The 26,033-nt window shown below is 51.8% G+C and overlaps 1 protein-coding gene across 4 annotated transcripts in view; it reads right to left on the bottom strand.

Moving 5' to 3' along the window:
• Positions 1 to 26,033, bottom strand: part of Ddc (dopa decarboxylase) — a 63,763-nt gene that overhangs the window by 28,490 nt on the left and 9,240 nt on the right. The window contains exons 2-7 of one of the 4 annotated variants that reach the window (XM_010624877.3): positions 21,889 to 22,190; positions 12,838 to 13,064; positions 12,174 to 12,287; positions 11,422 to 11,541; positions 6,681 to 6,815; positions 4,821 to 4,964 (exon numbers count right to left, since the gene is read on the bottom strand). In XM_010624877.3, the coding sequence (XP_010623179.1) occupies positions 4,821 to 4,964; positions 6,681 to 6,815; positions 11,422 to 11,541; positions 12,174 to 12,287; positions 12,838 to 13,064; positions 21,889 to 21,964 (816 nt within the window). In that variant the 5' untranslated portion in view covers positions 21,965 to 22,190. Of the gene's footprint in view, positions 1 to 4,820; positions 4,965 to 6,680; positions 6,816 to 11,421; positions 11,542 to 12,173; positions 12,288 to 12,837; positions 13,100 to 21,888; positions 22,191 to 26,033 lie in introns of those variants that run through there. The other 3 variants (XM_010624878.3, XM_010624879.3, XM_010624875.3) reach the window with 3 other exon arrangements.

Raw genomic sequence — 26,033 nt, forward strand, 5'->3', positions numbered from 1 at the left:
ATAGATGTAAGTTAAGGAAACAAATGATAAATAAATGTAACTTCATACCTGTACCAATCGCTAGAAGAAAGAGTCTAAGATAAGTACCAAAATGTTTCACACTAAGATACTGCTAGGTGTTTTTCAAAATTCAAAATCTGAAGTACGGTTTTTACTGAACATGTATCACTTTCATATTATCAGAAATTTGTAAATTTGTAAGTTAAACCATTGTAAGTTGAAGACAGTCTGCATATATCCATGTGCTGAAAAGCATGTAATTACCCTGTGAGCATGTAAAGCTCACATTACAGCTTCTCTTCATGATTCCACATGACTGGAGAGAAGAATGGATTTTAAAATACTTAGTTAGTGTTTCTGGACACCCAAGGCACAAAGAAAGACATTAGCAACTGAAAGGAGTGGGCCCTGGGTGTATACAAACCCAGAGCTTTTATGCTATTTCAGTTAAGCTGGTTTGAATCCATATTATAATTGTGACTTTAGGATATTTCCTCTTTCTTTTACATCCCAGCCACAAAATAAGCAATTGTGTCCTGCCCAGATGGGTTGCCCCCACTTATGGATGGAACATTGGGAACCATGAACCAAAGCAAAACTTTTCACTTTATAAATTGATAATCTCAGGTATTTGTCATAGTGCTGGAAACCTGACTGACACAGGTACCATAGAATAAAAAGAAATAAAACACCCAGCATTGGAAGGCACAGAGGAAATGCCTATCACATTTAATGAAAAATTTGATCTGAAAATGCTTTTCAGATCCAGCTACCAAGCATCCTGGAAAAGGAAAAGCCATAGAGACACATTCAAAGCATGATGTTGCTAAAGTTTTGATTGGGGGAAGGGAGGAATGCGGGATGCAAGGTGAGGCTTTTGTAGCAGTGAGACTCCCTGGGTTACCACAAGGGTGGATGTGTGTCCTTATACAGCTGTCAAAATTGATAGCAAATACAACACCAAGGGCAACCCGTGATGCGGACTACAGACTTTAGGTGATAATAATGCTTAGTTCCAGCGCACCGTTTGTGACAAATGTGTCACAGTAGTGCAAGATGCTGGTGAGGAGGAATGGCAGCGTGACCAATGAAAGACATAACTGATAGGCTCTGAATCATTGAAATTAAAAACCCCTGCCCTGCAAAAGACACTGCTCAGAGACCGAAATAACAAGCCACACATTGGGGAAATGTCTGTAAACCCTTTCAATAAGCACTGCACTTGCTGTGAAGCTAAACTACATAAGCCTGTTAGTTAAAAAACAAACACATCCATCTTCTCATTAGAGAATGGGCAAAAGACATAATTCACATTTCACTAAAAAGGACAGATAAGTGGGGAATGAGAACATGAAAAGATCTTCAGCATCATTCGTGGTTAGGGAAATGCAAATTACGGCCACGATGAGCTATTACTACACAGCCAGGTGTGGTGCACACACCTGTAGTCCTAGCACTCGGGGAGGCTGAGGCAGGAGGATCACAAATTTGGGCAACTCAGCCACTTAGGGAGACCCTATCTCCACATAAAAAAAAAAGATCTGGAATGTAGCTTAGTTTGAAGGGCTTATGTTTAATCTTCAGAATCACAAGAACAAACAAACAAGCTGGTACAGTTTAAGATGTTAATTATAACACCTCTCAATAAGTGAATAGATAACATGGTACCTAATCTGTGTGGCACAGGCATGAAAAGGAACAAGGTGCAACCATAAGATAGACCTCAAGAGCATTAGATTTAGTGAAAAAGAATAGGCCACATACTGTATGATTCCATGTATACAACATTCTCAGAATGGCAGAAGTATAAAGATAGAACACAGATCATTGATTGCCAAGATAGAGATAGCAGGAAATAAGAGAGGAGAAAGTGACTCTAAAGAGGTCTTATAAGGCAAATCCTTCTGAGGATGAAATATTTCCATAATCTGATCAAGAAGGTGGCTGCATGAATCTGCACCTATGGTAAATGACGAGGAACCACACAGACAATGTACCAATGCAACTTTCCTGGCTTTGACATGGAACTGTAGTTCTCCAAACTGCAATGACTGGGGAAATAATAAAGGATGTGGATCTCTGTGTGCTAACTTTGTAATTTTCCATGAATATCTAATTACTTCAAAATAAAAAGTTAAAATTTTTCAATATTTAAAATGACATTTATCAACTGGGCAATGCTAAAGAAAGAACCAGCAAGTTGTAAATAGATTAAAGTTGGATATTTAAAAAGTGATGGAAAAAATATAAACAAGCATAAGAGATATTTGGTGCTTAGCAGAAATCTCTGAAATCTGTGTAATCAGCATTCCAGAGTATGAGAAGGGAAGAAATGAACAGAAGTAAACTTTGAGAAATCAACAGGTAAGTATTCCCCCAAACTGACGAGACAAATTGGATTCAAGGCATTCTGTGGAACCAGGATTAAAGGTCCCATCTGACCCAGCCATCCCTCTGCTGGGTCTCTTTCCAAAAGGATTAAAAGAATCATACCACAGTGATATGCTCACCCATGTTTATAGTGGCACAGTTTGTAATAGCTAAAGCTTGGAAGCAGCCCAAGTGTCCATCAGTTGGAGACTGGATAAAGAAGATGTGTTTTTTTTCTGAGTACTACTCAGCCATAAAAAACGAGAAACTAGAGACATTTATAGCTAAATGGATGTACATTGAGGCCATACTCTTAAATGAAATAAATAGGACACAGTTGAGTAAATACCGAATAGTTTCTCTGGTGTGAAAAACTAAAAGTGTAAATAAGGTTCAAATAGTATAATTGATAGTGTGAAATAGGAAGAAAATGGCTAAAGGGGAAGTGGGAAGGGGTGGGGAAAGGAAATAAGGGAAAAGAAAAATGTGAAAAAAGGAAAAAAAATGGAAACAAAGTCTTTGTAAATAGGGAAGGGTGAAGGGGGTGAAGGGAGGGCAGAGGAATGGGGAAAAATAACCAAGACATATCACATAAAGGTACAAGATCCCAATGATAAATGTTTAAGTGTATTTTGGCTTTAAATATACCAATAAACTTAATGGGGAAAAACAGTGTAAAGTATGGCCATACAGCTTTGTATTGTACATTGCACTTGATAATGGTAATAGACAGTGTTATTGGTTCAAAATAAAAGTTCTGTGGAATAAGTGCAAAGACTGACATCTGATGTCTCAGTAGAACCCATGGGAGAAGGAAGTCAACAGATACAGATGCTGCTACCACCTTAGAATTCTATTCCTCGCAAAACTGTTTTCCAAAAGTAAAGCCAAAATGAAGATGTGTTCAGAAAAAGAAAAACAAAGACAACTCATGGCTTCAAATTCACACCAACAGGAATTCTAAAGAGAAATTTGTAGACAAAAGAAAATAATGGCAGAGGGAAATGAGAAAACTGAATGACATTAAACCCTTGATTAATCCAAGAAAAAATTTTTGAGACAGGATGTCACTATATGATTTAGGCTGGCTTTGAACTCGCTATGTAACCCAGGCAATCCTCCTGCCTCAGCCTCCCCAGTACTGAGAGTACAGGTGTGTGTCACCAAGCCTGGCTTTGTAATTTTTATAAAATAAAATGTTCTCATCACTGTATGTGATATTTCCTCCATTGCTTTCATTCTTCAAAAGGAAAGCATTTCATTAAATTAAATTTTTCCTGGATATTTTAGTGACTCTTTGTACTGACGCTCAAGGTTCAAAAACCATAAATAGAATTCTTTCAAATAATACTGAAATTGTACATGGAAATTTTGTTGTTGTTCCGGAGATCAAACTCAGGCCCTTGCATAGAAAGGCAGGGGGCAGAACCACTGAGCTAAATCCCCGGCTATACATGGAAATGTTAAGGGTACTCTTTCCTTCTACTCTGAATGATTGTCCCTCCAAACCCTTATTTGAGGAACCGTCACTCTGCCATGTCTACGGGGTTCTCATCCACAGTTTTAATGAACCATGGATCACAAATATTTCAAAAATGTGCCTCTGTACTGAATATGCAGAGACTTTCTTGTTGTTGTTCCTTCAATAATGCATTAATTAGAACAACCATTTCCACAGCATTCCTCTGTTACCAGGGCTTAGGAGGAATTTAGAATGTAAAGTACACACGGAGCACTGTGTGATTTATACACCAATCCTATGCTTGCCTCATGTTTTTAGGACTTGGGATCCCATAGTATCTGAGTGTCCCCAGATTTGGTATCTGGGGGTTCCTGGGACAAAACCCCCCAAAATAACAAGCAACAGCTGTGGGGTTTTTTGTTGTTGTTGTTTTTGTTTGTTTGTTTGTTTGGTACTGGGGATTGAACTCAGTCCTTGCGCTTGCAAGGCAGGAACCACTGAGCTAAATCCCCGGCTCATTAGCTGTGTTTTCTGAACTTCTTCTGAGTCCAGTCTCTCCCAGACGCCGACGTGGCCTTCTGACCACATCATAGAGGGCTGTCACATGACGGCCACCTGGTGTCCCTTTTGACAACACAGAAAACAAGACTCTGCGGCTTAATAGAATTCCCAACTTCAGCCTGTTGCCCGCCTGCCATCCCAGCACTCTGGGAGGCTGAGGCAAGAGTGTCACAATCTTGATCTCAGACTGGGTAATTCTGCAACTTGGTGAGGCCCAGTCTTGAAGTAAAAATGGCTGGGACACAGCATGGGGTGAGGGACAGCACAAGTGACGCCTAGCTGGGACCAGCACAGCTGCCTGCAAAGCAGCTCTTACATGCACGCGTGCACACACACACACACACACACACACACACACACACACACACACTCACACACTCACACAGAGGCACCCCAAGGCCCACCCCAGGCCAGGCTGGTGACTTACGAAGAAGGGAATCAGGCCGTTGGCCTTGTCTCGCTCCAGGGCCTCCTGCAGGGCAGAAGTGGACATGGCGAAGTTGCCGTCGGAAGGGATGGCTTTTAATTTCACTCCCCCGATGAGTCCAGCCCTTTCCACAGAGCAGTGTGCCTGGGAAGCAGGGGAGACAGGAGGTGCATGTCGACACATGCTTAGTAGACACAGGTTTTCTGTACTTTTTCTATTGTAGTACGGGGACTGAACCCAGGACCTTTGCCCTGAGCCACATCCCCAGCCCTTCCTTCATTTTTTAATTTGAGGCAGCTTCTCTCCAAGTTGCTCAATTGCCCAGGCTGGGCTCAAACTTGGGATCATCCTTCCTCAGCCTCCAGAGTCCTGGGATTGCTGGCTTGCGCCATCAGGCCTTGCTTTCTTTTCTTCTTCTTTACATAGTTTTGATCTGTGGTTGGTTGAACCCTCACGGCCCTGTGGATTTGGATCAGGACTGCACTGCGGCAGGATGGGGAGTCACCCTCGTCCAGACCACCAGCCCAGTTCACTCCCAGAAGCCCCCACCTTGGCCCTGCATCCTGGCCTCTCCCCTGACCCCTGACTGCTTGCAGGGTGACTTTTGTAGGCTACTTTGGAGGCCAAGGGCTCTGTCAGGCTTCACAGCCCCAGTGCAGCCCATGCAGCCCACGCAAGCGCCATGGGTGCTGGGGAGGGTGCCCAGCATGGGACAGGCCCTGTACATACCCACAGGGCCAGCGCCACCCACAGAGGGCAGGAGTCACACCGCAGAGCGTTCCAGTGAGCCACGCTGAGCTAGGCCTCCCGGAAGCACCCGTCCTCTCCTCCTCTTTGGACCCACAGCCCTGGCCAGACCCAGGGAGCCTGGTGACCAGAGTCCTCTCGGAGGACGTGGGCACAGACCCCGTGTCATACCCCTGTCACACCCTGCTCCTGGGAAGCCCAGTGGGGCCCAAGTGCAGCCCCCCTGTAGTCCCTCACCAGGCCTGCAGACAGCCCAGAAAGGCAACTTCCAGCACCCCAGCTTCTGCCCCAGTGGAGGCGTGAGGCTGTTGTGCCCTTGTTTTGGTTGCTTTTCTCAGCTCCTGGGAAACAAGAGGGGCACAAACAGGAAGAAGAGCGATCTTCTCCGTGGGTGGTGGAGCCTAATTCAAGGCGTGGGGACACGCAGAGGTACAGCCCTCCCAACTGAGCCTGGACATGGGCTGCTGCATGGATTCCAGGACGAGAATCGGCATAGCCCAAACGCAAACGTGGCTTGAGCCTGTGGGCAGAGCTGAGCCGGCAACACCCTGTGGAGCCCATGCTCCTGAGTGCCACTCTGCTCACCCTTGGTGCTGTCTCGGCCACGTTTTCGTGTGGTTTGCCCCTCACGCTGCCCGGGCCCCTTCCCTCTGGCTTTCTCACACACCTCTGGGTGTGCTCTTGCTGGTTACTACTTTCCAACAGGTTTTCCAGTGGAAGCTGACTCGAGCCCTCTGTCTTCAGCTTCCTGAACCTTCAAAGCCCTTCCAGTCCTTCCTCTCAGGCCAGGCCCACGTGTAGCCAAGCAGCTGAACAGCCAGTGCTGTGATCCCTGTCTGGCAGCAAAGAAGCAGGGGCCCTGGGGATGCGTGCGGTTGGCCCGAGAGCCCCGAGCGAGGCTCAGCAGCTGGGGTTGGAGGTGCAGCCTTAGCACAGCATCCACTTTGCCTGTACCACTGCTGGGGTGGGGCCGGGAAGCCCATGCTGCAGGAAACGGTGGCTACTGCTTCTCTCCTAGCCTTTCCCAGGGAGCTGTTCTTGGCTCAGAAAGGATGCTGAGCTCACTGGGACTCAGATCTCCAAAGCTTGGGGCTCAGGCCAAACTCTCCTCACCTGGTCAGATGAGTAGGCCACCAGCTTCTCCATGATGGCAGCCTGTGTCAGCTCCGGGAAGCTGGCCTGCAGCCGTCGGGTCACTTTGGTCCGAGCAGCCAGCAAGGCCACCAGCGTGGCTTCACTGGCACTCCCCTAAGTCCAAGAGAGAGGTCCAAATGAGAGCCAAGACACGCTAATCCCAGCACCCAGGAGGCTGAGGCAGGAGGATGGCTGTGAGTTCAAGGCCAGCCTGGACTGCATGAGGAGATCTTGTCTCAGAAAGAAACCCACAGGGCATGAAGGGCTGTCTAAACTGTTGGTGGACATGTTGTTTTGTATCCATGGTTTTCTTAAAAGATGAACCTGAAATTGCAAAGATTGCTTTTTTCCCCCCAGAAATAATCTATCTGGGGGCAGACTTTACTCTGGAGAGTTTCAGTCCCTGATGAATGTAGCTGCATCTATGAACAGCCTTCACATTCAAGGTGGCCAGAATCTGCGCAGGGCGGTATACAGCTGGGAGAGGAAGTCCCAGACACGGGAGGGTGTAGTGGGAAGGTGGCAATGGGCAAGCCTCAGAAAGGCCCCGGCCCGAACCACCCGCTGCACCTGGCCTTGGACTCAGACTGGATCTGCGCTGTGGAGCAGCACAGCCCTGCTCTTTGTCCTGGGAACAACGCCAAGGACTGAAGAGAACGCCACCACTCACTCCAGCCCAGCAGCTTGGAGTTTTCCTCCCAGTGCATCCTCTGAAGCTGAGCATGAGAGAATCAGGAATTCAGTGCTTACTCGAGGTGCTGCCTCTTTCAATTTATAAAATAATCAATCTCTTGTTAAGATATCTGACAAACAGAAGAAGGGAGCTGTGTTCTGAATATCAGGAAGGTTCAGAGGCCAGGAATTTAGCTCAGTGGTTCTGCCACCTGCTTCGCAAGCGCAAGGACCCGAGTTCGATCTCTGGTACCAAATAAACAAACAAGAAAAATGCTGATACGGTATAGAGTGCTTCAGAGAAATGCACCATGCTAAGTAGAAGTGCTAACTTCTATTAACATTTTTTTGGTAGTACTGGGATTGAACCCAGGACCTTCACATTGTGCTACATCCCCAGAAGTGTTCAATTTTTATCTTTAAATTAAGATAGAGACTCAGTTACCAAATGGTCCAGGCTGGGCTCCAACTTGGAATCTTCCTGCCCCAGCCTTGGTGTGTGCTAGGACCACGGGCATGCACCACCATTTTCTCCTCCTTTCACTAATCCTGATTTCCTATTCCAATTTTTACGAATTTACTGCATTCCCTATTATTTTCAACTACGTCCTACTCCTTGGGGAAATGGGTAAGATCCGCTATAAACACGTTTGCTCGCATTACCGTAGCTCTGATGTGGCAATTTGAATAGACCCAATGCTCCTCTGGATTCAGCCTCTAACATGGGCTTGCATTTCCTTCAGGTTGTGTTTTCATGAGCAGCTATCTCAGATAGGTTTAGAAGGAAACTTGGATGGCAGGGTGGAATGAAATCCAAGCCCCTGCCCTGAATGCAGGCGCTGTATTTTACACTTCTTACTGGCACCCCAGTGTCTCCCTGTGCCTTTTACTTCTCACATGCCTCCCACAGTTTGTTAGCCACCAAAACACCCATCAGATGCAGGGAGGCTCCATGCTGCTGCCCTCAGCCCTCGGCTATGCCCCTGGGTGACACCTCACTGCTCTGAAACCTGGGACTCCATCCTGCTCTGTCTACACCATGGTCCAGCCAGAGACTTCGAGTCACTCGCCCACTCATGATCCTTGGCCCGCTGTCGCTGTCTATGTCCCTGACAAAAGGCTCTTGGTCAGTCGGCTCCAAGTGGCTTCCACAACAACAACAAGCCAAAGACACAAGTTGGCACCCAACATCCAGACAGTGCCCGGCCGAGGCAGCCAACGTGGGAGGAGAGCACCTGCTGAAGAGAAGCGGCCAAGCTGCCGCTGTTGCTTCAGGACAAAGGTTGCCATGGAAAGGCGTTGGGAGGCCAGAGGGGAGGCTGGCAGCAGCACTCTTGTCATCTGATTGTTCCAAGTGTCAGCCACACGCACAAGAAATTGGCATCTTTTCTTCCACTCAAGCTTTCAAACCCAATTACGAGCCTGACCCCGCCCCGCAGGCCTCGAGTGCGCGGCTGCAGCAGGAGAGCAAGCCACGCGGCTCAGACACTGTCCCCGGGAGGGATCGATGTAGTGACGGGCTCGGACTGTCTGCCGCTCACAGACATCATCCCAGCCTGCCTGGGTGGGGGCCCTGTGGGAGCCAAAAGGTAATTTCGCCCATGGTTGCCTGCCCAGTGCAGGCTGAAGCACGTGGCCAGGGTCAGGCTGGCTCAGCACCAATCTCCTCCATACCAGTTGTTATTCGCAGCGCTGGGGATTGAACCAGCTACATCTCGGCCCAGTTTTTATTCTTTATTTTTAGACAGAGTCTGGCTAAGTCACCAAGAATCCCAGGTTGGACTCAAACTCTCAATCCTCCTGCCTCATCCTCCCAGAGGGTTAGAATTACAGGTCTGTGCCACACACCCAGCTAGTTTTGTTTCTCATTCACTTTTGACCTTGATCAGTGTGTGTTACCTTTCCGAGCCTCATTTCCTCATCTGTGGAAAAGACTGTCAATAGTACAGTCAGTCCTCATAAATGCTTCCGGGACTCAGCTGAGTCCATAGACCTCTGGTAGCTGCAGCTGCCCCCTTGGGTACAAGGCACTTGTAAAATCCTTTGGGAAGTATGGGAATGGAAGACCCACCGTGGGGTGCTGAGAAGAACCGGATCCCATTGTGTTTCCTGTAGAGGCAGAAACACTCTCCTCTGGCCATGTGTGAGGTGGTTGTGCTTTGGTGGGCTGTGCCCATCCCTAAGCACACAGTGGCAGAACCCGGGAGGGAGCTGCTAACCCTGGCAGATGGCGCCACCTCACCAGAAAGGTCATCCTCTGAAATGGGATTAGCAACGTGGGGGAGGGGGATTCACAACAGCCAGAGTGCCTTTCACATTCCTTACCCACAGGTTGTGATGCCTCCTGGAAGGCCACGCGGTCATAATATTCTCAAAGAAGAGTGAAACACTGGAAAGTGTTCAGAATAAAACACAATGAAGCCCCGTATAGCAAACCTCCTACACTTCACCACCTCAGTCTGTTTTACAAGAACATCTCAGCCGCATCCGACATGGCTGGGGGTCTCTGCCTGGCTGAATTAGAATTCTTCTCCCTGGGAGGGACATGAGCCAGAGGATTGGCCCATAGTGAGGCCTCTGACTGTGGCCTGCTGCATCAGTGCGACGAGGACCCAGCTGCGTCCCCCAAGCCCGTGATGCTGAGCTCTGGGGAACGAGATTTTGCAGAGAACCTGAATGTGGGGCGATTGGCCCGATTAAGCATGTGGGTTCCTACATGAGAGACCTGCTTTCCGTCTGTGCTCAGAGAAAAGAGGCCTTGGAAGGAGGGCCAGAGATAAAGGCAGAGCTAGCCTTGAAGATGGAAGTGGGACAAGGGCCAGAGGTTGCCAGAAGTCCTTAGAAGGCAGCGAGGGTGAGAAATGGATTCCTCCATGGGCCTGCAAGTGCCAAGCCTGACTGGAGCCCAATCGCACCCAGGCGAGGCTCCTGATCTACAGAACCATAAGATAGTAGAACCACCTGAAAGCCACTAAAATAAAGCTGGATGTGGGGGTGCACGTCTGTAAGCCCAACACCCTGGGAGGCTGAGGCAGGAGGACAGCAAATGGAAGGCCAGCCTGGGCAGCTTAGCAATTTATCAATACCCTATCTCAGAATAAAAGGAATAGAGATGGTGCTCAGAGCAAAGGCCTTGGATTCAATCTCCAGTACTGAAAAAGTAAGCATTACTATGTGTCACAGCAACCACAGGAAAAGAAGAGAAGACAGGCGTTTAGGGACCCTGGTGTTGCTGAGTCCCAGGGCCGGAAATTGGGAGAAAGTCTGCATGGTGTGGCTTGGCCACCATAGCCCAGGGCTCAAGAGAAGCTGTCACAGCCTGTGCCTCTGGGTGCTCGTGGGAGAGCCGGCAACACCACAGCTGCCATACCGATTGTCATCTCCACAAGACAACTGTCATGTGAGAAGAACCCCTTCCGGAAAGGGCACAGTGCTCCCGTGAGGGACCTGTACTGAAGGGAGGAAGGAGGCGGGGCAGGGTCCATGCAGCTCGCCTTCCACGCTGAGACATTTTGTATAAAACACCCCAAGCCCAAGTCACCCCAGGACTTGCAGATCCCCATGGGACAGAAAAGCCGTCACTGTCCTCTGTGTCCTCAGCAGATGTAAGCAAGGAAGAGCTGGAGTCTACAGCTGCGGCTGCAGGGAGGCGACTGGCTCTCAGAGCTGTGGAACCTGGCTGCCACTGTCCCCTGCTCTGAGTAGGGCCGCCCGGCACAGGGAGATGGAAGGGCTGATTCACAGATGCTGCGAGCTGCCAGCGTGGAGACGCAGGGAAAGCTATGCAACGTTCTGTGCCTTGGAATCCCCTCCCATAAACAAGGCTGGAAAGCACAGGGAATGTGATGAGTCTGCGGTGTGGGCCCTGCGGTGGCCCTGGGGGACCCTGTTCGGATGGTGGCCGTATTGCTCCACACTGCCACGGTTCTGCTCCCAGGACCAGGGCCCCAGCCAGGGACAGGTCCAAGCCCAGCTCTGCCCACTCTGGGACAGCCAGCCCCCAGCTCACGGGGCTGATTATCCAGAAGAAAGACGGGGATGCACTCACCTGGATCACGCCTCCCCCTTCACCCGCGTTCCCCGCTAGGAAGGCATCCGGCAGCTGCAGCATCTTCCCCAGCCAGTCCATCATCACTGTCTCCAGCTCCGTGCACGCCGGGCTGGCCGCCTGGAGGGGGGACATAAGCCAGGTGGGGAAGGAGACCCCGAGGAGCCGGGCCTGCTGCAATGTACTCCCCCAGTCTAAGAAAACCCAGTGTTCCAGAGCAGAATGAAAGATGGACAACGGGAAAGATGGAGGAGAGGGAAAGGGCTGGGGCAGAAAGGACCAAGATGCCTGTGTGCAGGCCCCGACTCCCCTCCGTAGATGCAGTCATTCTACTAACAAAACACTATATTGTTAAATTAAATTTCTAAAACATTAAACATTAAAAAACATTTTTTTTAAATTGAAAAATTTCAAAATCTTTCCATAATCCCCCTCCTGGGGGAAGGCATTGGGTGGCAGCTGCAGTTTGTCAAAGGCCGAATCCCCATGCGAGGACCTTCTGGGGGATTGGGCCCGGAGACCCAAGGACCCAAGAGGTGGCATGGCAGCCACGGCCCATGACAAATGGTGGCAGTGGGGCCCTTGCTTTCTGCTGCAGGCCTGCTCGCCTCTGTCTCCACAGCTTGAAGTCTCTCCCGCTCACTCCAAGACCCTTCTCGGCCGGCCCAGTCCTCCTCTCCTCCCTGCAAGGTGGCCCTGCTGCCCCAGGTGGTCCACCATGCCGTCTCCACCCCAGGGCCATGGTCACTCACCCAGGAGAAGCCGATGCAGCCGATGGCGCCACACAGCATGTCTGCCAGCATGGCCGGGTACGAGCTGGCCGTGGGGAAGTAGGCGAAGAAGTAGGGGCTGTGCCAGTGCGTCACCTGCGGGAGGCGCCGTCACCCAGGTGGCCCAGGCCCCGTGCTCCTGGCTGCCTGGGGTGCACTCCCTGCCAGTGCCTACCAGGCCAGCCTCTTCCTCCCATAGGGGGCAGTGTCTGCACCCAGCTTGCTGTCCCCATGCACAGAGACACCTTTTTCATACTTGAGTGTGTTTGCAGCCACAAAGGAACTGCTCCCTCCTCAGTGCAGTGACCCTTCTCACTGGCCACAAGGCAAGGGCCGGAGCAAACCACATCTCTAAGAATGGCACTGTTCTGTCTTTACCAGGTGCTAGCTGTGTCCAAAGCATGCTTTTCCCAAAATAGCTCTGAAAAACTAAGTCTAGATTTAAAAGCAAAATGCCTGGTTTCTTAGGTTTCTGCATTTGGGTCCCACTGCCTGCTCCCCAGCCCGGCCCCTCTCTGAGCCCTGTGCCCTTCCTTCCTTCTGCCCTGCACAGGCCATGGAGGCCAGGCTGGACTTCGTTCGACACAGGCTGAGTTCACTGGGGCCTCAGCTCCGCTGCCTTGACCCGGCCAGGAGCCACTCTCACCCCCGGCATGATTATCCTCTCAATGTCTCTGACGATGTCCTCATAGGCCTCTGGCTCCTCAGGGGCGCTGCTGGGGATCAGTGTCTGCAGGTAGCCGGGCTCCACCTCGGGGTAGACTGGCCGGCTCTCGATGCCTTCTAGGTAGTCGGCCATGTAGTCCACCATCTCCTTCCCCCTCCTGCGGAACTCACTAGCGTTCATGGTGATGGGTTTAGGCTCAGTGGAAACTGCAGAGGAAAAGAAACCAGAGGCGCAGGGGCTCCTAGAAAACAAACAGTGAGGGCCACGTAGGCCGAGGACACAGACTCTGGAGACCACTCTGACCTAGGTCAGACCACTCTCCTTCCATGTCTGAGTGCAGTGACATGACTCCGGGTTTGGACATCACCACTATGCAACAGAGTCTGTCAGTGCCACTTCCTGCATCGGTGCCACACACTGCAAGTGCATAGAGCACTCACAGCGAGACCCAGCACCGACCATGCCTGGCCAGGGTCTGTGAGCTCCACCGCTGCCCTTTCACTGCTGTGCTGAGGCAGAGGGAGAGAAGAAGGAATTCCTGGGAGGATGGTGTGGTGCTGACGGCCAGAGCCAGGCAGGGAAATGCAAGTGGGTGCTCATGCTGTGGGCTTGGGGGTGGGAGATGGGGTCTCCAGAACCCACCAAGAGTGCCCACCTACGCGCCTGCTAGGATGTAAGGGCTAGAGAATGGCTATGCGCCCCACTGTGACCCCAGTTCTAGCTCATCATAACCTCAAGATCGTTGTGCTTCTGACCACCCTCCCCCTGTGGGCTCTGGGTGCCACGACAGCTCCCCAGAGGTCCACTGAGGCCTGAAACGCCCGCCAGCTGCAGTAGGAGGGGACCTGTGCCTGGCTGAAGCAAGTCACTACTCCTGCCCTGCATGGACCGCACAGATCTGCCAACAGCTTCTTGGATCCTTAATTCCCGTTTCTGGATGCTCCTACCTGGGCATGTGCACAGATCTTTGATCTTTACTCAGAAGTCCATGCTTTCATTTCTACTTCTGTATGTCCTGCTCAATTCTTTGGTCAGGACACTGAGAACCTACAGCCGTCACAACCCAACGTTCACCCATTTGCAGCAGGATGACCTCGATATTATACATCCCCAGCGTCCCTCCATGCTCGCCGTTGCCTGCTGAGCATGAGACGTTTCACACTTTTTCGTTATGTTTAAAATGTTTTTGAAAAAAATATTCACCTGACACTTGCTAAAATGTCAGGACAGATTTTACTCAAGACTGGTGCAGCAAGGAGAGAAGAGAGATGGACCTCAGCTCGGAGTACAGCAGGGACGGGTGGGGGCTGCAGCTAGGGGTTTGCTGGAGGGGCAGAGCCAATGGGAATCATACGCAGTTATAAGGTGGGTAGCAGATTGGCTCACTCGATCAGAGGCTGGAAGGAGCACAAGGCAGCTGCAGGCTGGGGAGCTGGAAAATCCACAGAACACAGAGGACCAAGGATGCAGCCCCAGTCCAGGGCCAGAAACCTAGGAGCTCCCTGGAGAGTTGCTGATGTAGAAGCTGGAGTCCGAAACCCATGGGCAATGGCAGCGGCAGCAACAACAACAACAAAACCCACTCCAGTAGAACTGAGCTTTCCTCCTTCAGGCCTCCAGCCCATTGGACTGTGCCGCCCTATTCAGAACAGATCGACCTTCGCCATTGGCTGATGCACATGCCAATCATCTCTGGCCCCCATGGGCACGCCCAGGAGGGCGCTTGACTGATTTCCTGGGCTCTCTCCATCCAATCAAGTTAAGATCCAAGATTAACACTCACAGCAGGGAACTAAGAGGCCCGGTTTGGCATCAGGGTGGGAGGGAGCAGGGCTGGGTTGGACACCAAGGTTTGAAGCCAAACTGGCTCTCAGGACTCTGCTCACACCAGACCCAGCAGCCAGACAGGAAACCAGCGAGGAGCCTGTCCTGGGTCACAGAGCAGCAGAACCCAGGTGGACTTGTCAGGAACGGCTATTCCTCACCCGCGGTTGTCCCGCTGTCCTTCCGCAGAGGGTTCTCGGCCCCACGAAGGCTGCCCAGACCATCACAGATTGCTCCAAGGCCTGCTCAGGCCCAGGCCACCTTTTCAGCCAGGGCGAGCTTGGGTGACGGTGATCGGGGAGAAGGACCTTACATTACAGTACCCGCACGCGCCAACCAACAGCAGAGGAGAACCAGCCCGTCTCAACTTCCAGTGCATCTTTGGCTTCAGAAACCAGGGCAGCTTCTGCTATCAGCGAGGATATCACAGCGCTGCTGATTTCAAACTTTGCACTAAGAGCGAAGCTTCGTTTCCACCTCCCAAGGAAGATATTTGGAGGCAACGTGACTGAAACTCACACTCGCGGAGCAGCTCTCACTGCCAGCTCACTGCTCTGTGTGTGGATTACAGGTGCCCGTCCCTGCTGGGAGCCCTTTCTTCTCCGTTGTGTGGTTCCTCTGGGCTGCGGGACACTTGCTAATGTGAACAGGCCACATCCACCGGCTGTCCCTGCACCGGGTCCTACCCATCCGTCCCAGTGTCCTCCTACAGCAGGGGCAACAACAGGTGGACCCTGGGGGCTGACAGCCCAGGACTGGAGCCTAGGGGCTCAGTCAGACCCAGGCCCAGGTTTGCTGGCTGCACAATCTGCACACCACCCACCACACCGGCTTCCTTCTTAGGTAAAACAAACACTGCAGAGATTACACTCCTCAAAGAGAGCACTGACATAATCGAGTGAATGACTTGGGGAGTGCATGAAAGCCAGCCAGCCAGGAGCGTCCATGACTGACCCCACCTTCTCTGCGGTTTGACTTTCCCACGTTTGGTACTCAAAGTTCAGCCTGGTCCAAAACTATTAAATGGAAATTTCTGGAAATAAACATTTCCTAACAACTTCGTGCAGTGCTGTTTGAGTGGTGGGTGAGGTCTCATGCCTTTCTGCTCCGCACCCCGGGACTCAGCAGCTGTTTCTGGGTCGTCCACACCACGCGTCTGCCTGGTAGTCACTTAGCTGGTGTCGCCAGACCCTGGTGCTTGTGTACAGGTAATCGTTATTTTACTTAATGAGGCTGTTGTTCTGTCTTATTTATACCTAACCACTGGTGATCGCTTGCTGTGACTGATTGGTAAATCAAACTTCATCAGAGTGATGTTCAGATAGGGAAAGACACAGGATAGAGGGTTCATTGTTATCCCTGGTGTCAGGCACTACTGAGGGTCTTGGAATTTATCTCCCTTGGATAAAGGGACACTATTGTTTTTTTTTCTTTTGTGGTGCTAAAGATGAACTTGGGCCCTTCCCAAGAGCTAGATTCCCAGAACTTTTTATATTTTATTTTGAGACAGGGTCTCACTAAATTCTTCATACTAAACCCAAACTTGCCATCCTCCTGCCTCAGCCTCCCAGAGTGCCAGAATTACAGGCGTGCACCTTCATGCCCAGCTAGATATTCTTTATTTCATTGTAAGAGTCAGTGTATTACTATTTCCACCCCTATCTTGACATATTTTGCAGGCATTTTCTTCTTTTTTGTTTGGCTTAATTTTTACTTCTAAGAATGTTAATTTTGATGTGGCACAGCCTCCATCTTTTCCTTATGATTTGGAGCTTATGTGTGACTATGAAAAATGCTCTTTTAAACTGGGTGTGGTGGTGCCTAACTGAAGTCCCAGCACTCTGGGAGGCTGAAGCAGGAGGATCGAAAGTTCAAGCCCAGCCTGGGAACTTAGCAATTTAAAGAGAGCCTACCAAAATAAAAATTTTTTAAAAAGTAAAAGAGTGGGGGGTGTAGAAAGTCCTGGGTTTGACCCTAGTACCACCAGTCCTAAAAAAGGAAAAAAATGCCTTTTAAAGCATGTTTCCTTTTAAACCTGTTGGCCTGGACTTCAGCTGTGCTTGAGCCAAGTGGAGGTGAGTGCCAGCCACCGTGCAGACCCCTGAGGAGAGCTAAGTCTGATGCCAGGGACAGCGGCAGGGCTGCGTGCAGTGCAGGTGTCCGAGCTATGGATAGGACGGCTCTAGGCCGCATGCCAGGAGCCCTGCAAGCCCTGCTCACTCCTTCTGGGCCATTGGCTTGCACAGAGACTCCTCACTCAGCCTTCCCAGAGAGCTTGTCAGCAGCCTGGGACACAGACACAGCTGGAAGATGTGGACTATGATAAGGCCGGCCCCACGTCTCACCCACAGTGTCTGGCGGGTGCTTCCTGTGTCTGCACCAGCAGCGCTCCCCTCCCCGGCCTTCTGCTTCTTTGTCTTTGTTTCCTCTTTTTGTGGCACTGGGGAATGAAGCCAGAGCCTTCACCCTGAGCTACAACCCCAGCCCTTTTTGTTTTTATTTTGAAACAGGGCCCAAGTGGCCCAGGCTGGGCTTGAACTTGCCACCCTCCTGCCTCAGCCTCCCAGAGTGCTGCGATGAGAGGCCTGTGCCTCCACCTCACCCAGCCAGCACCCTGGGTGTCTGCTACATGGCAGAGGAGTGGCTGGCCTTCCATGTCTGGACATGCTGCTCCTCTCACGTATCCTGTGCCAGACCCTACTCTCCACCTGGAGGCAGCCACGCCGTCAGCCGCAGCATCTCAGCCCGGAGTCTCAGGACAGCAGTGACACAGGCGTTACCCCACTGCAGGCCCAGATGCTGGAGCTGTGGGAACCCTGGGAGCACCCCCACTGCTGGACAGCTACCCGGTGCTGGCTCGGAATCTGTCCATGGTCCTGCCGATGCCACACCAAGCCTGCCTCTCTGGCCTTCATTTCCCATCCGGATGAAAATGTAAAGTTCACATCCTTCACACAGTTCTAGAAGAAATGAACGCTGGAGAGGCTTCCTTCCCCGGAGTCCTGCTTCCTTCTCTTCTCCCGAACACACTGGGGGCTGATTCTAGCCTGAACTGCTTTCTCAAGGCCCTCATTTTCAGTGCAATCACACAAATAAGACCAACAAGAAAATACATCCAACCAAGTCTGCAAGGAGTGTCCAACTAGGGGGATTTTCTAGTAACAAGAGGACTGACTTGACCATCGGACCCCAGACTCCCCAAAACCCCACCAAGTCTCTTTGTCATTGTCTCGCTCTCTCTCTCTCTCTCTGGATTATCCCAGCCCCCATTTTAAAAAGCTGTTTTATTTTGAAACAGAGTCTTGCTAAGTAACTGAGTTGGCCAGGCTGGTCTTGAACCTGGGATCCACTGCCTCGGCCTTCCAGAGTGCTGGATTATAGAAGTGTGCCATCTTTTATAGTACAGCTTTCAGCTCCCACAGTTGCTTGTCAAACATACCGCGGAGCACTTTAGGGAGGAAATCCTGTGGCTGCCAGCCACGAATAATCAGAAGCACAAGTAATCAGGGTCAGCACAAATGCTGCGCAGACCCAGGATCGAGGGCCACACACCCACCTCCCTGTGACTGGTTGCCCTTTGCCCGCTGACCTTTCTGGCTTTTGGACATGGAAAGGCTTCCTAAGCGCTGTTGCCAGGGAGACAGAAGGAGGCAGTGAGCAGCTGAAGCAGAGCCCAGCTGCAGGGAGAACCTTTAACACTGTCTCATTGCATCCCCAGTTTCCAGTCTGCATATCACCCACAAGACAGCAACACACAGAACTGGACGAGAGCACAAGGGCACTTGGTGGCAGGTGTCAAAGCAACTCTCCTTCTTGTCTATGTTCAGGCCACTGCAGGTGGGTCCAAACCCACCTGTCTGGAGAGGAAAGCCTCCTGGGCATGACCACACATGCATGCTGTCATCCCACCACTCCAGGGGGCTGAGGCAGGAGGATGGCAAGTTGGAGCCCAGCCTGGGCATTTAGTGACTTAGCAAGACCCTGTCTCAAAGTAAAAATAAAATAAAGTAAACAGCTGTGGTTGTATCTCAGTGAAAGGCCCTGGTGACAGATATGGGGACTTGATATCGAGATTCTCTCTCTTCCACCCAGGAAGCCCACTCTGGCCAGCAGTGTGGGGTTAGAGGTCCCAGGGAGGTGGGGGAGCTGTGCTTTGCAGTACTGTCACCTCTCCTCCTCACTGAGGCTCCTCCTTTCTCAGCTCCTGGTTAGAAGCATGGAGGTTGGGTGGGTCAAGCTCAGCTGCTGGGGCTGTGCAGCTGGGGACCAATGTCTCACCCTCTCTGAATCTGCTTCCTAATGGGATCCTGGGAGGATGCAGGCAGAAAGCACTGAGGCTGCATCTTGCACTGTGTAAACGAGGCAGGAGCCTGTTCCCCTGACCTTATGGGAAATATGACTGGGACAGGAGAACCCCAGAGCAACAGAGGTGATGGCCCTCACCCATGTCTCACAAACACCAAGTTAGTTTCTGGGGTCCCTTTGGCATGCATGTGTTCTGTGTGTGCCTAACCCCAGCATGCACAGTTGTGTTGATATACTGCACCATTGCCCTGCTTTTGGTGGTGCAGAGCACTGGGGACTGAACCCAGGGCCTCCACACTGAGCTACATCCCAGCCCTTTTTAAATTTTTAAATTTTGAGACAGGGTTTTAAGTCTCTAAGTTGTCCAGGCTGGGTTTGAATTTGTAGTCCTCCTGCCTCAGCCTCCCAGAGTGCTGGGGTTATCTGCTCTTCTTAAACCTGAAAGCAGGAGCCTCACATGTCCCTGTGCAGCGCAGAGGGCAGCAGGCACTTGCTGTGATGAGTGATGCCCTAATTCTGTCCTACGGGACCTCAGTTCCTGAGCACTGAAGCCATGGGATTTGTATTTTCTCTTTGCACAGTGCCAAATCTCTTTCCAGAAAAGCACTAAGCACTGACCAAATGCCACCATTGTAAACAGAACACCCACCTCTGTTAGCTTTTCTCATCCATCCAGATTTCAAAATTAAATCTAAAATTACAAATGTAAAACCACTCGGACCGTACCACCTTCATTCATGTTTGCTAGCTTTAAAAGCTGCGACAGGAGCCCCTGGGAATTTCCACTTTGACATTTCTCCTGTGCTCTCATGGTCTTTCTGGTAAAGGAGGAGAAAGTTTCCTTGGGTGGAAAGCACTGGCCTCCTCCTTAAGTACGCTTTTCCTTTATTTTTTTCCTCAGTTCTTCCCCTTTCTCTCACACTCCCACAGTCACATTAGGGGCCAAGAGGCCACAGCGCCTGCCTTTTCTGCCGACCGTGGCAGCTGGCGGTAGGCTGTGGCCACCTCTTTTCCTCACAGCCAGGACTGCCCTCGGCCCTCCACCCCCAGCGTTGCTGTGACGTCTGGACACAAGACACTTGGCCTTGCGGCTCTGCTCCTGTGCCTGCCACGCTCTGTGCAGCCTCCATTGTTATTTGTGAACCAGATTGGGGTAAACATGGAATTCTGGATTCACGGTGGACACGTCCCTCTGCCCTGAATCGCAGGCTGGCCCGATGCCTGGGGCTGCTAAGAGCCCAAGGAGCTGGTGACATCTGACTGCTGTGTTCTCCTCCCCGAGCCAGGCGGTCGGTGCTGCCACTCCTCTTGCTCTGGCTGGCTGCTCAGTGACTCTGGGCCAGAGTGGCTGCTGCTACACTGACAGTGGGTGCCGCACAGAAGCCAGCTTCTGCACTATGCTTTTTCCTCACTGTCACCATAGCCCGAGGATCACAGGAGGACCTCAGGCCCCATCAGGGGCTCTGCAGTGGCCAGAAGAAGAGCTTGTCCCCACCTCCTCCAGAGCATGTGTAAGGTCTGCTCCCAGGCATGGGGCGTGGGTGATCCCTGCCTGCAGTCCGGACCATGTTACCTCTTTGGAGCCTCAGTTCCAGTGCTGTCCTGCCTCATGCCTGGTGCCTCTGTGCCAACTGTCTCCACCCAGAAATTCTGGCCAGCAGCCATGAAAGACAGGAGGCTGTACTTCTGTGGTGCTAGGACCCCACCTCCCCAGAGTCCCCCATCCCTGGAGAGGAGACTATGCCTCTGGAGAGGGCGGGCCGGACTGGGTGCCCATGTCGGTGCTGGGTGCCAGTGTGGATGGCTCAGCTGGGATCGTCTGGCCCACACTGGCTGAGTGAAGAGGCCCCGCCGCCAGGCGCCAGGAGGAGGCATGCCATGCCAGCGGCATGGCAGCTGGATCCTCTCACCTTGTTCTGGGCTAGGGACTCTGTGGGCTGCCGGCTGAAGTGTGGGGACCGCCGTGAGCAGCAACGCACCCTTCATAACCAGAGGGCAGCGCTGGCCCTGCCACCTTCACCTCCACTGCACTTCTGTCCGGGGAAGGAAATACTGCTCACTTGAAAGAGATCTTTCGGCAGGGGGCTCCCCGGGCCTCCAAGAGAGACAGAAAACCCAGGAGTCCTGTGTAAATCTCCCTCGGACTCGGGGAAAAGGAAGCCCTGCTGGGCGTGTGGGGCACTGGGCAGCATTTCCAATCCTGAGCACGTGTTTGTACCTGTGACTCACCTGTGCATTTATTGTGAAGCTCTCTTTGCTTTTAACCATACTAGAGATGGAATCCAGGGCCTTCACACTGAGCCATGTCTCCAACTCCTTTTCAATTTAAATTTGGAGATTAGGTCTCAGTATGTTGCCCAGATTGGGCTCGAACTTGCAATCCTCCTGCCTCAGCCTCCCAGAGTGCTCCGATCACAGGTGAGCACCACCAGCCTGGCTAGCTGCTGACCCCTTTCTAGTCACGTGACACACGCCACCAGCTGTCCCCCTCCACCTGCTGAACACACGCTGAGTCACCATCTGCCATGGCTTCCTCCCTCTTCACCCAGCCCACAAGCCAGCTGGGAAATCCTGGTCCCATGCCTGGCTGTGTCGCTGCGGTGGCCAGGGCACACAGTCTCTAAAGCCACCCAATGTTCCTGGCTCTTCACTGGACTTGTTGCTTGGGTTGACACCAAAGAGAGAGCTGACCTTGGTTGGTGCCTAATTTTGCAAAGTTCCCTGGCATCTGCGCACACTGATGCCAGCCTCCCCAGCAGCATCCCCTCCCCCTGAAGGCACAGGATCAGCACAGCAACAGCCAGCTGCAAGCCGCCCACCTGACCCAGGGCCAGCACAGTGGCCACGAAGCAGCCAGGCACCCGGCGACCTGGAGCTATGAGGACAAAGAGCAGTACTCACTCGCAGCAGCTGGACGCCACTCTGGCCGCCGACCTCTCCCCGGTGACAGTTGAAAGGCACAAGGAGTGGTTGCCATTTATGTAGACAAGTGTCTGCCTCCCTGAAGCCAATCAGCGTGGCCGGCTCTGAATATTTACCGAGCCTCTCTGCTCAGCCTGTGCCTCTGGAGCTCTGGAAGTGGAGGGGCCCGGGGTGGGGGGTGCGCAGGGAGGGCCAGGCTGTGTCCCTGTGCACTGTGTGGACACAGATCCGAGGCTCTGGCTTGGGGGTCCTCCTGGCAACTCGGAGGCCACAGCTCCACCCTGGGGAGGGGGCGGAAGAGGCACATGGTCTACAGGGGCTGTGGGACCCTCCCTTCCGCAGGGGACACATGGGGTGCCCCGCTCCTGGTCTGGGGCGAGACAGCAAAGCCAGGGCAATCAGGATGGGAACCCTGCTCGTGCACCCCACAGTCCTGATTCCCTTCAACCCACCAGCCTAGGACGCACAGGGTGTGGTCTCTCCCCATGGATGGCAGGGGCTCCCAGGTGCTCAGTGCCCATCGGGGACAGGAGTCGGCTTCTCTGAAGGCACCCAGGGTTCTGTGGGTCTGGGGGGTGTGGCTGGTGGTGCAGACAAGGAAGGTTGACAGCAAGGTTGCCATGAGGAGTAGCAACTTGTGGGTTCCTCTGCCCCGAGCGTGCGCAGACACACACAGACGAGGCACAAAGGTGCACACACATGCACACAGGGCAAATATAGACAATTGCATGTGTGCACACCCACACATGTTCACACATACAGGTAGGCACTGCACACACACGTGCACAAGCACATATGTGTGCTACCTGCACATGCTCAAACATGGCACACACATGAACACATGCTGAAGTGTGCACATGTACACACAGGAAGTGTCTGTGCACACACAGCCATGTGCTGCAGACATGCATGTACACCACACACAGGTACACATGTGCGAGCACACACACACATACACACACACACACACACCACGTTCAGCCGGAGTTGGAGTCTAGGACCAACACCCCAGAGCCACCCACATCGGTACGAAGCAGAAGCAGCATGTTTCCCAGGCGCAGGGCTGAGGCAGCTCTGAGGCCTCCAGGCAGCAGGGTGTCCAGGAGGCGCGGGCCTGTAGATGGGCCCACGCAGCTCCCTCTGCAGCAGCCAGCTCAGCCGGTCCTGGGACTGCAGAGGCAGGCAGGGATCCGCCCAGCCCCCACTCACAGCAGCTGCAGACCAGACAGCAGGGGCAGTGGGCCGGGCCAGCAGGGGTCCCAGAGCTGCTGTGTGCCGGGGGAGGAGCCAGCCCCAGGAGGTGCCAGCCCGGACCAGGACTGCACAGGAGAGGACACTCCGGTCCAGAGCAGGGCCCTAGAGATGCAGGCTCCCACGGGAGGCCAGGCCTGGCCAGCGGCTGTGGGTCCGGGCTGGATCTCGGGACGGGCCTTGGGCAGGGAGGACAAAGCGCCCTGCAATGCAATGCCTGGTGCACAGCTTCCAGGGTCGGCCTCTCTGCCCTGTGCAGTCTCTCCAGGTAGCTGTGGTCATCACAGCTGTGTCAGAGGGCAGGCAGGACCAGGAAGGCTGCTGAGGGCTGCCTTGTGTGAAGGGGCGAGGAGCCCTCAGGGGTTTGGATTTGCAGGCCCCTGGCCAACGCCAGACACTTTCTCCTGCACTGATTGGCCACTTGTTTTTTGTTTTGTTTTGTTTTGTTTTGAGAAATGTCTATTTGGGTCCTTTGCCTGCTTGTTAATCGGGTTATTTATTTTTGCTGTAGAGTTTTAAATTTTCTTCTGTGTTCTGGATGTGAATCCCTTATTGGATGCATCAGAACCCATGTGGAGATCTGTCTTTGCCACATGGGACCCCACTTGTCAGGCTGGGTGGGTGAGGCTGATGAGGGCACCACGCCCAGCCCTCGGCTCCTGGAAACATCTGTACCACTACCTGGTCTGAGGAGAGGAGCACGGCCACTCTGCTACCTGAACTACTTAAGTTGCCTACTGAGCACTTTTTAAATAATATTATTATTATCTTTTTAATTTTGCAAGAGGGTCTTACAGAGTCCCTGAGTTGCCCAGGCTGGCCTTGAACTTGAGATCCTCCTGCCTCAGCCTCTACAATACTAGGATTACAGGCATAGATGTTGATTAATGGGTGCAAGATTACAGTTAGATGGAAATGAGAAGTAGCGTGCTACTGCACTAGAGGGTAAGGATAGGTAGAAATAATGTGCTGTGTGTATTTCAAAAAACTGTAAGAAGTGTATTGAATGGTTTCACCATAAAGAAAAGAGAGATGTTGAAGGATGTAGATATGTTTAACCTAATTTAAACCCGCATGACGCATACATGATCAAAAATCACATGGCACCCATCTTTAGGTGAAAATTCATGTTTTCAGGCACCAGTAACAAAATAAATTAAGGAGGCAAAACCCCAGGGAGAAGGCCCATGATGCGTGGCCTCACAGAGCACACCCTTGGACAGATGGAGGGAAGCAGACACCAAGGGGTAGGAGGAGGCAGAGAACACACACCTCAGGTGTGTGTTTAAAGACCACAGCAGCTACTGGTGTGGGGGTGTACACCTGTGATCCTAGAAGTCTGGGAGACTGAGGCAGAAGGACTGCACATTCAAGTACAGCCCAGGCAACTTAGCAACTTAGTAAGACTCTGTTTCAAAAAATTTTTAAAAAGAGTGGGGCCTCCTTTTTGATGTCCCTTGGCCATGCTGTCCTGCCTTGGAGCCAGCTGACGACGGACTGAAAGCTCTACAAACTGTGATCTTCAGTTTGAAGGCTGATGGCATGATAGAGATTTGTAACCTGTTATTTCAAATAGTTGGCCCTGGAGAATGCTACTTTTCTGTTCAATGCTCCATTTGGTGTTGTGGTGTCCTAAGGGAAAGATTACCACATTTAACACCAGAAAGGATTTAAGGCAGCTACAATATACATATATATATATATTGTGCGTGTGTCTTCGATTACCAGAGTAATACTGTATATACTTATTGCAGAGTATTTAACAAAACTTTAAAAACTCAAACTTAACAAAAAGATTTAAAAGTCCCACTAAAGACACACACCCAACAAGGACCCAAAGACCCCGGAGGGGGTCTCTTCAGCTGCCTACCTGCCTGAGATCACCCGGCAGGTATGCAACCTCCTGGACTGTGTGACACACACCCAGCAAGGACCCAAAGACCCCGGAGGGGGTCTCTTCAGCTGCCTGCCTGCCTGAGATCACCTGGCGGGTGAGCGACCTCCCGGACTGCGTGACACACACCCAGCAAGGACCCAAAGACCCCGGAGAGGGTCTCTTCAGCTGCCTGCCTGCCTGAGATCACCCGGCGGGTGAGCGACCTCCTGGACTGCACGACAACAGACCCAGTAAGGAAGGTAGCCATGCGGGCTCCCTTGAAACACCCCCACGACCTCCCCCTCACCGTTCTCAAACCTCCTGATTGGGCCAGTCCTTAGACCAACTCTGCAGAGGCATAGATTCTCATGAGGGGTAGTTTTCTGAGCTCCCAACTTTGAACATCTTTAAAGAAAGGGCAGGGAAACCTGTAATAGAACTGAGTGGAGTTCAACCCTGAGGGTAGGGAAACTCAAATTAGGCCTTGTGGAATGTGTTCAGTCTCAGTCGTGGGGAACTGCCATTGGCTAGCTGAGACCAGGGGATTCGGTTCTGCATACGGCTGTACATGTGGTATAATATGAGAACAGAGACAGTCTGAAAGAGGCCCTTCAAATTCTTTTTTTTTTCTCTCTCTCTCTCTCTCTTTTTTCTTTTCCTCATTCCACCCTAAAATTTCTTTCTTTTTTCTGTCCTCTCTCTCCAACTCATTCTCTTGCTCCACCATATTGTCCCTCATCTCCCTTTTTATTCCAGCTCCTGCCCTAACTCAGACTTCTTCTTTTATTATTTTTTGTTTTTAGGAGGGGTTTCTTCTTTATGTTCTTTTCTCCAGTCATTTTACCTCACTCATGGCTCTGTACCTTCAAGGGAAGGCAAGCGCCTGTTACTGTTAAGGGGATATATTTTTGTCCTTATTCCTGCATTCTCTCTATCCCCCCGAAGCTAATAGCTTTGTAAAGATAGTAAGGTAATTCTACAACCTCTGGATTCACTT

This window comes from Fukomys damarensis, unplaced genomic scaffold, assembly GCF_012274545.1.
Source record: "Fukomys damarensis isolate Sample0158 unplaced genomic scaffold, DMR_v1.0_HiC HiC_scaffold_17, whole genome shotgun sequence".
In the NCBI taxonomy this organism is placed as follows: Eukaryota; Metazoa; Chordata; class Mammalia; order Rodentia; family Bathyergidae; genus Fukomys; species Fukomys damarensis.